This window comes from Drosophila gunungcola (assembly GCF_025200985.1).
Source record: "Drosophila gunungcola strain Sukarami chromosome 3L unlocalized genomic scaffold, Dgunungcola_SK_2 000005F, whole genome shotgun sequence".
Lineage (NCBI taxonomy): Eukaryota > Metazoa > Arthropoda > Insecta > Diptera > Drosophilidae > Drosophila > Drosophila gunungcola.
In genome coordinates, this window is record NW_026453180.1 from 607,173 (window position 1) to 616,314 (window position 9,142).

The following is a 9,142-nucleotide window of genomic DNA, read 5'->3' on the forward strand; positions in this document are numbered from 1 at the left end:
CTTAATCGGTTTGAGTACTTTATAAGAAACATATAACAGAGTATATGCCGGAAATTTGTTTAAATGTTATTTTGTTCATTTTATTTTCAAAAATATTTTTATTCTTCTTTTTCCGGCTTACTAATGCTGAAAATGAAAGCAGTTTGAGTACAAGAACATTCCATAAAATGTTTATAAATATCAACATACTTTATAGGAAATATATAACAGAACTGGCTGAAAAAGTACAGCAGATATTTTGTATTTGTTTTTCCGGTTAACTAATGGACCTAATTCAAGCAGTTTAAGCAGTTTGAGTATAGGAACATTCCATAAAATGGTTATGAATACAAATTATAGCACTAAGATAAAAATATAACAGATATGATTGAAGAATTACAACAGAGGGCGCTAGTTATTTGGGTCACAGTGGAACCTGCCTTATTTTTACCCTTTTCAGCTAATAATATAGGGGTTAAACAGGGTTCGCTCGCGAGAATTACCACTGTACATTTCGACCAATCTTCAACAGTGGCTTGGCGGATAACATGAGGGATGATTGGCCTGTGTTGTGCCTGTGGTTTTTTTTTTTTAGATACTTCAAATGGACCTCGTCTTATCAGACGCGCGTGGATGCTGCTCGTGTGCAGACGTCTCGCACAGCTGGCAAAATCGAGTGGATTAATCGAGTGGATAAATCAACTGCCTGCGGGAACAGGTGAAAAGCTGTGAAAATTAATCACATTCTCAATTAGCAATCACCCCGGAGTCCATTGACTGGTAAGGCAGCATTAAGCCAGAATGCTGGCCACACAGTTCAAGAGCCAACGATGACATGTTGTTGGCCGTCCTACACTCCAAGTCGCGAAAATATATGCACACGCCAGTATACATACAGATACAGACGGAGCGAAGGCAAATCTGCTTTTAGGTCACACAAAAGGCTCTCCCAGCAGCAGCAGCACCAAAGCAAAATTAAACAGCAACAGAAACATTGACTTCGACAGGAGCAACCAAGGAATTCCAAGAAACGAGCCATCAAGTAAGACTTCCTGGGCGAACGTTTTCTCGTGAAATTGCCCTGATTTCAAGATTAATTTGAGCTTGATTTAAGGACTAATACTCGCGTACTTGGCTCATTGTAATCTGATAGGTATTTCGATATAACTTATGCATCAATTTGCTTTTTGAGTAAATGAAGTTCATGTAGTCAATGAATTCTAGGCCAAGTGCCTCAAAAACTTATGAAAACTAAGATGTGATTTTTAAAAAATAGTAACGAAAATAATTAAAACTAAATTAAAGTTTTTATTAAATACACATTCATTAAAACGCGTTGATTTCATAGTCTAGCACTCATAAATCAACATTAAATATTTCAACCGAAGAATAACTAAGGCACAAAAGCAGAAATAAAACCACACAAATGCTTGAAAATACTTGAAAAATAAAAAATACATGAATGCTAAAATGTGGCATTTGGTTTGCATGCATGCTTAATTTTCCAAAGCATTTTTAGCCTTGAATTCTGGGGCGTAGAGTGTGGTTTTAGTTCAAGTTCAAAATCCTTTAAAGTTTACATTTTCATGCCTTTGTCATTATGATGATTTTAGCTGAAGTATAAACCATAAGGCAGCACGATGCTTAAGGTTTTTTTCTTAATTAGAAATTTGGTAATGCTACTATTCACTGGCATTCATTGTTTTGAATTATCCAATTTTAATTTTAATTTTAATTTAATATTTGAAAACGTTAAAAAGATTAGGTATATTAATAATGCGATACAGCTAAAATATAGATACACTGTAAAACAAGAAAGCATATATATTTGATATTGTATTTTGTGTTCATTATTTTAAATTGTTCCCAAGTTCATGAAAATATTATGGAAAAAACATTTTTTCTCTTACCTTTGTTATGCAAAATTATAAAACTATGAATGAAAATTATTGCATTACGCTCTCTGATGAAAAATATTTTGTAGCTTAAAGTTTTTCAAATACCAAACTATGTTTTTAAAAATCCCAAATTTAAAATGTGAATTTACCTTAAAAAGAGATTAATATCGATAATATATTATCCCTGATATCGTTGAAAAATTCAGTGTGTGACCTGCAATCAACTCAAGTGTTAGCTGAAGAATTCAGTGGTTGTCTAAATTTAAGCAGCAGCAGATTCTCGAGGCAAGCGTGTCAAGTGCCACACTCGGCGAAAAAAACGGGGGTTGAAGGCAAATGACGGGCCTTGTTATCAGACTTTCGTGCGTTTTGTTTGGCTTTAATTGCGGCTTTGGCCGACTCTGGGTCCTTGAAGGAGTGTCGGCCATTCTTCTGGCCATTCTTTGAGCCCCGTCACGCGGTTGTCAGCCGCTTCAGCTATTCTCTTCGTCGTTGGCATTGTGCCTTGGATTTTAATTGTTCGGCATTCGCAGGCTGCACCGGCGGGCTATCTCGTCCTCCTCTCAGCTTCTGCCCCTCCTCCTCTTACATCCACCTGCTCTGGAGTCCACCTACTGTTCTGCAAACAGCCGTGAGCACCGCACATGGTGACCTTCCTTGGACAACAGGTGCGGAGGTGTCAGTATCGCAGCGGTTTGGCATGGCTAAGATGCACACTTCTCCATTGCTTCTTGTCTGTTGTAATCATTTTTGTTTCAACATGTACATTTGAAACAAGAATGTTTGACCAGGATAACACTTACTTAAGGCGATTGGTGGAATTTCTGATACGGATATTTTTAAGTTGACTTAAGCTAAGTTCACAAAACGTATTCGTGCAAGTTCTGTGACCTTACACAAAAAAATAATAACTTCATTTTACTCCTTGGTCTTAAAAAATTTGACACAAAAATATGTTTAATTTTCATGTCTTTTCTTAAGTTATTATTGTTTTGATTATTATTATTTTCTTTTAGTGTTCAGTTTTAAACTATGTTCAAAGGACGATTTGTTTTTTTAAAAGTAGTTTTTAGTATTAATTTTCATGATTATTATTTTAGGAAAATTATTACTTTTACATTTTAGCCCGTTTCAATGAATTTATTTAATTTAACTTATTGTTTAATTGTCTTATTTATTTTTATATATCTTTTATAATCTTTGATCAATTACTGCCTCAACATTTTATAACCTTACCTCCTTTTTTCGTAGAGTGCTATGCTTAAAATTTGGTTCTATTTCATTAAATCTCTTTAAAATACTTTTTATGTAGGCAAAATAATTGTTAAAAGGACAAAGCAAATACTAGCTTTACTTCTGATGTTTCTGTTGAATTAAACAATATATTGCGATGGCTTTATTAATTAAAATACTTAATTTGGCATATGTTAATTTAAAGGCAAATGTAAGTTATTAATTGGATTTCAATTGTATATATTTAATTTATTCAACAACATTACTTTAGAAAGAACAGTTTTTAATAATATTTACATATTATACATTGTGTAAAACTCGAATAAACCATAAAATATGTGCTTTCCAGAGCCAAAACTGATGACCACCGTGTCGGGCCAAAGGAATTGAGGAGGAGTCGTCGCGATGCCATCCCGTCGCTCCGGTGGCGGAGGCACCACCAAGCGGAAGCACTCGCTGGGCAACCTGCGGCGGGCACATCCCGCATCGGGGGCCACGTGGAACGTGCAGGTGGTGCGCGGCAAGATGTCCTCGAAGTGCCTGTGGCACGCCTGCCGAGCCCTGATCCTGGGACTCACGCTGATGCTCCTGGGCGCGGGCATGGCCACCCTGGGCTACTATGCGGATCACCTCTCGATGGGATCGGAGTTGCGCGGCAACGTCACCGTTCGGGTGAAGAACGACCTCAAGGGCTTCCACCTGAACAACTTCGCGTACGTGGGTCCCATCGTCATGGGCTTCGGCGGCTTCATCGTGGTGGCCTCCTGCGTGATGACCTTCGAGGCCCGCGACTCCGCCGCCAAGGTCGTTCCAGCCCGATTAAGGGCTGGCGGAGGCGGCAGCACCAAGAATCCCTCGAGGAGCAACCAGGGCAGCTCCGCTTCACAGCGACGCGGGATGGGTGAGCATTTAGTTCGAAGTAGATTGGGCTTGTATTTATTTAAAATCCGTGTATTTTCAAAAAGTTAGCGGTTATAATAACATTTTGAAAAATTTGTATAAGCCATTTCCACTTGCTTCAATTGACAAATTAATTAATTAACTAACAGATTTGTGCTTAAGATTTTTTTGTTCTGTGGTAAGTTTGCTGCCTAAGAATATGCAACAAAAAGATCTTTTAAACAATGCTTTAGTCCTATATTATTTTTAAACTCTTAAAAGAACTTAGTAAGAACAAGTATTTAATTATTTTAGACATGGAAAAAACAACTTTTAAAATATTTTCTTTGAATTTTAAAATAGATGTTTACAAAATGTATTTAACATTTAAGCCATGCTAAGCTCAAACATCATCCATTAAAAAAATGGGACCCATTCTAAATCTAATATTTTTCACATTAAATCAAATATTAAAAACAATTTAAAGCCATCTGGATGGAACCTTTAAACGTTGAAGTCAATATGTTGATTTAAACGTAAAATAAAAACCCAAAGATTCAATATCCATATTTGTACTATGTCCCTTTTTTTTTAGAAGTGTAGGATTAATCAAATCTTGTTGACCTTCAGGTGCCCAGTACCAGTCGAGTCGTTGGGATCAGCACTTCGGGGTGTTCCGCTCCTCGCCGGGGGATCCCCACCAGCAGCCGCAGAGCGCCCTCATTTCGGCCACGCATCCGCATCCGCATCCGCATGCACATCCGCACATCCAGCAGCAGCAGCAGCCGTTCGACCGCGAGGCCCTCACCGCCGAACTGGTCAAGTTCTCCAGGTCACTCAGGTACAATCGTGGTTAGATCACTGGGATCATTGGGAGCATACTTACTTGGTTTTGTAAATATATATCAAAATTCACTTATATCCAATTGGCTATTTCTCGCTCTTACCGCCCGCTTCTCGCTTTCCGCATTTCGTTACCTGAAATCTGATAACTGATATCTGCCATCTGAAATCCGCATCCGCATCCCGCTTCCGCCAACCATCCAATGCAGTGCATCCAATCGCTTTTATCCCCGGTGGCGCCGCCTTTCCGGGGCTGGCTCCGCTCCGGATTTGTCCGAATCCGGATCCGGATCTCATGTTCATGCCAACAACACCACCACCACCACCGACTTCACCGCCAACACCACAAATCACTGCACCACTATGACAGCCACCAACGCCACTAATTACTGCAATTTGCTCTCACTGAACCGCTTGTCGCCGCTGGAATGGGAATTGCATTGCTCGCACCGCCGGCATCGTCGTCACCACCATCGCCACTCGAACCACTCGCACCACTCGAATCAACACTCGACTCACCACTCGCACTACCAAAAATCCTCGAGCAGCAGTGTGCGACGAGTGCGTCAAATGCGTCCCGGTTCGGGATCAAACTCCAATCCCTCGGGAGGAGGAGGAGGAGGAGGAGCAGGAGGAGCTGGCTCCTCATCGTCGGCCCGCATCATTAGCAACTCCTCCAGCCTCATCCAGAGGGCCACCAGGGAGTGCTCCCTGCTCCAGCCGCCGGCCGCGAGTCGCGTCTACTGGCAGGCCTCCTCCTTCGACGGCGGCAGCCATCCCCCGTCCGGATCGGGCATCAGTTCCGGGGCGGAGAAGCGCAGTGAGCGGAACAAGCGATCGGACACCGCCAAGAGGCATGTCCTCGCCCGCCAGAGACCCATCGAACAGGAGGAGGCTCGCGATCACAGTCGCAGTCCTCTGGGACACAGGAGGTAAATTACATTTATAGCTATAAAAATTATACCGGTAAAGAAAACGTAGTACTCAATTTATTAAAAAAAAAACGAACAAATCAATTTATTTTTATTTTTTAATTTTATTTTATTGGAATAAATTTTAATATATGTATTTTTATAATGAACGGTATTTGACACACCCCACAAACAAATTTCTTTATTAAAAAAAAAAGTCATAGCATTAATGAATAAATAGCCAAACATGTCCCCATTGATGAGCCTATGGAAAAGATACCTTCAAAAATTACCTTAGATGACCTTTGCTCATTTTCCCTATATATAATTGGTTGGCCCATTATTTAAAATAAAGTAATAATTTATCTTATATTTAAAGTTAAATACCTTTAAATGAAAATCAAGCGCACATTCTTCTTTCATGGAAAACATAAATAGTAATAAACATTTTCCAAACGAGAGTTATACTTTATTCGATAGAAATACAATTTTTTTTGACTCTAATATAGCATTATACATTTTTTCATAGAACAACTAAAACAACTTCTTCTTACAGAAACTCGACAATGTCGGACTCCTCGTATAGTGGCCGCTGGACGGCTCGCTGTGCGTCCATCGCCAGTCGAACATCCAGTATCGAATCCCGGCGTGTCCAAGTGGATCTCCATAGTCCCGAGGTGATGCCCAAGTCGATACTGCGATCGCCCAAGCGCTACAGTTCCGGGCCCTCCGCCACGCCCTCCGTGGAGAAAGAATTTCGGTAAGACCTGTTTGCATTTACAGTCATACAAAACATTTAAAAAAAATAAAGTTTCTTAAAAAAAATATTTTTAAATACTGAATCATTTTATTCAATCCAAACGCATATTGAAACCAGGCAATTTTTAATTATTCAATGATTGCGACTTATTAAAAGAGAGTTTTTTAATTTTAATTTTATAATTAATTATAATTACCCTGAAGATATATTTTATAATCTCTTCCATAATCTGAAACAACCCCATTTTTAAAACCTATATTTTCTTTTTATGGCTTAGGAACCGCGATTTTACCTAAATTTCTCTATTCTTTCTAGAATCAAACTGGCTTAACATGAATTTTTCTGTGTGTTTAAATCACTATTTGTTTTTTTTTTATTATTTTTTATTTTTTTATTTTAGGACCCAACTTTTTACCTTAAGTGCTCCAATCTTTATAGAATCAAAATTAATATAGTTTCCTGAGGAAATAATCTTTTCCAAGGTGTTTAACCCAGATTTTGTTTTACTAGATTCAAAATGTTATATATTTTTATTGAATGGAATAAACTCCCAATTAAATATACCTTGCAGTAGCCAGTTGTCTGTGTGCTCGGAGCCACCGCCGCCGGTGCGTCAGTTGTCTGGGCAATCCAGCATGGAGCCGGCTGTGCCCGAGGAGAGCCTGGACCAGTCGGAGGAGCAGGAGACGACGACCTCGCAGCCCAAGACGTCCTACGAGGAGATCACCGAGCTGCAGCACCACACGAGCACTTTGCCGCCGAAGAAGGTGCGTCCTGGTTTCCTACCCCTCGCCCGCAGCGAGCAGGACGAACAGGATCAGAGGCCGGTGGCGGCGCCGCTCTACAGGAGCAACAGTTCCAGGCAGTTCTACAGACCCAAGAAGGGGGTGCCCAACGAGCGGGATGACTCCGTGTTCTACATACGATCCATGGAGCGGGGATTGGCCGGCAACGGTGGCAGTGCCAGTGCGGATGAGCAGATGTACGATTCCCTGAGGGTGATTAACGAGAGGAGGACCACCTTGCTGAAGGCTGACTCACAGAGCTCGCTGGGATCGGCGGAACGGAAGCTGAGCAGCTTCTCCCTCAAAATGCCCGAGATTACGGAGCGCGAGAACTCCATTGAGATCGAAATGGATGCGGACGAACCGCCGCCACCTGCACCTCCTCCACCGCCACCTCCTCCTTCGATTCCGCCTTCTTCGCCACCGCCTCCTACATCGATAGCCAAAATCCTGAACGAGGATCCCTAGGATCGAACGAGACGAAACCCCACTTCATAGCGTTTAACCAGCAGCCATCGACAATTACTTTAGCAACTTGATTGATGTTTGTATATGTATTTTGTGCGTGTACGTGTCGTTTATTTTTATAACCCCTAGATCGTACCTAGATAAGTGTTATATATATATATGTACTAAATTACATAAACCAGACATAATATCTGTGTTGCCTCGGGCCTAAGCAATGAACTAACGAATCTTCAACAATGTCTATTAACTTAAATTACTGATGTTACTGTACAAATAACTGCAGTTGCGATGCGATAGGATGTTATTCTACTGAATTTTCTATTGTGTTGCGCTATAATTCCCAACTGGTTGAAGCAGAAAAAAAAAATTATTTTTGAAGTTATACAGCTTAACAATTTTTAAATATTTTCATTAAGTTTTCCAAACTAATGTTTTAGTATTTATAAGTTATTATTATAATTATTTATTTTATTTAATTCATCTATTATTTTTTTTAAAGTTATTTAATATAAAAATGGTTTTCAATCGATTCGATCGCAGCTGTGAAAACTAGTCTTCCTATTGTTAGAATATGAGATATATCACGTTATTACTGGGCCTTTAACTTGGGCCAACAAGTTCTTATGGGTGTATCGTTGTTATCAATACTATTTATCGGTTACTGTTAATGCTAATCTCAAAGAGGAAACGTAGTCACAACGATCTAAGTACGAGGGCGAGAGGACAAATAAAAGCCATACTTGTGCATACCCTGTAAAAAGTACAATCAGCTTATAGTAAAGACTGATTAGGCAACTTGATTTACTGAATTGGTCAACAGCGAAAATGGATAATATGTCAATGAAAAGCAATCGGAACACGGATTAAGTTCGATACACATAATTAGTTTTACGCTCTCAGTGTTAATCCCCACATTAAAAGGTACCTATACGATTATATATCTGAGTGTTTATTTGTAAGCCAAGCAATTACATCGTTTCTTGTTCCATAAGTGTTGAAAATCCCTCAGAAGCACACAATTCAAAATGATCGAGATAGTTTTAATGGCAAGCCGAAATCGAAGCCCTGTTGATGTGCAGCAAATTTTGTAATAATGTTCATTGCATGATTAATATTGCATAAATAAAAGCAAACAATGTGTGTCTAAAGTATGGAGTTTTAATATAGCTTTTAATATCATCGTTGAATAATAATGATTAAGAGTTTTATAATTACGCTTTTAATTATTCAAAAATCTTTATTTATGCTGCCAAATACATGACAGCCTTCTGAACTTAAATCAATAAATGGTAATGGCTTGCCGGAGGCGTCAGAAACGAACACATCCTTTTTGTCCATATTGTTGATCCCCAGCCAGCATGCTTGATCGCTGTTCAGTTTTCCTTG

The 9,142-nt window shown here is 39.5% G+C and overlaps 1 protein-coding gene across 3 annotated transcripts; it reads left to right on the forward strand.

Moving 5' to 3' along the window:
- The first annotated feature begins 614 nt into the window (after positions 1-614).
- LOC128259386 (uncharacterized) lies at positions 615-8,135 on the forward strand. 3 transcript variants are annotated; one of them, XM_052991719.1, is made up of 7 exons: positions 622-759; positions 911-1,021; positions 3,460-4,011; positions 4,620-4,830; positions 5,042-5,764; positions 6,300-6,503; positions 7,075-8,135. In XM_052991719.1, exons 3-7 carry the CDS (start codon positions 3,516-3,518, stop codon positions 7,754-7,756), a joined length of 2,316 nt encoding a protein of 771 aa, XP_052847679.1. In that variant the 5' UTR covers positions 622-759; positions 911-1,021; positions 3,460-3,515; the 3' UTR covers positions 7,757-8,135. The 3 variants fall into 3 exon arrangements, with proteins under 3 accessions (XP_052847681.1, XP_052847680.1, XP_052847679.1); XM_052991721.1 differs by having other exon boundaries at positions 615-1,021; positions 5,381-5,764; XM_052991720.1 differs by lacking the exon at positions 911-1,021 and having other exon boundaries at positions 615-759.
- Positions 8,136-9,142: the final 1,007 nt, after the last annotated feature.

Excerpts from the sequence above, each read along its gene's own strand:
- LOC128259386 (XM_052991720.1), top strand. The coding sequence starts at position 3,516 with ATGCCATCCCGTCGCTCCGGTGGCGGAGGCACCACCAAGCGGAAGCAC. Across the intron at positions 5,765-6,299 it reads AGTCCTCTGGGACACAGGAG|AAACTCGACAATGTCGGACT; the intron begins GTAAATTACATT and ends TTCTTCTTACAG. Across the intron at positions 6,504-7,074 it reads TCCGTGGAGAAAGAATTTCG|TAGCCAGTTGTCTGTGTGCT; the intron begins GTAAGACCTGTT and ends TATACCTTGCAG.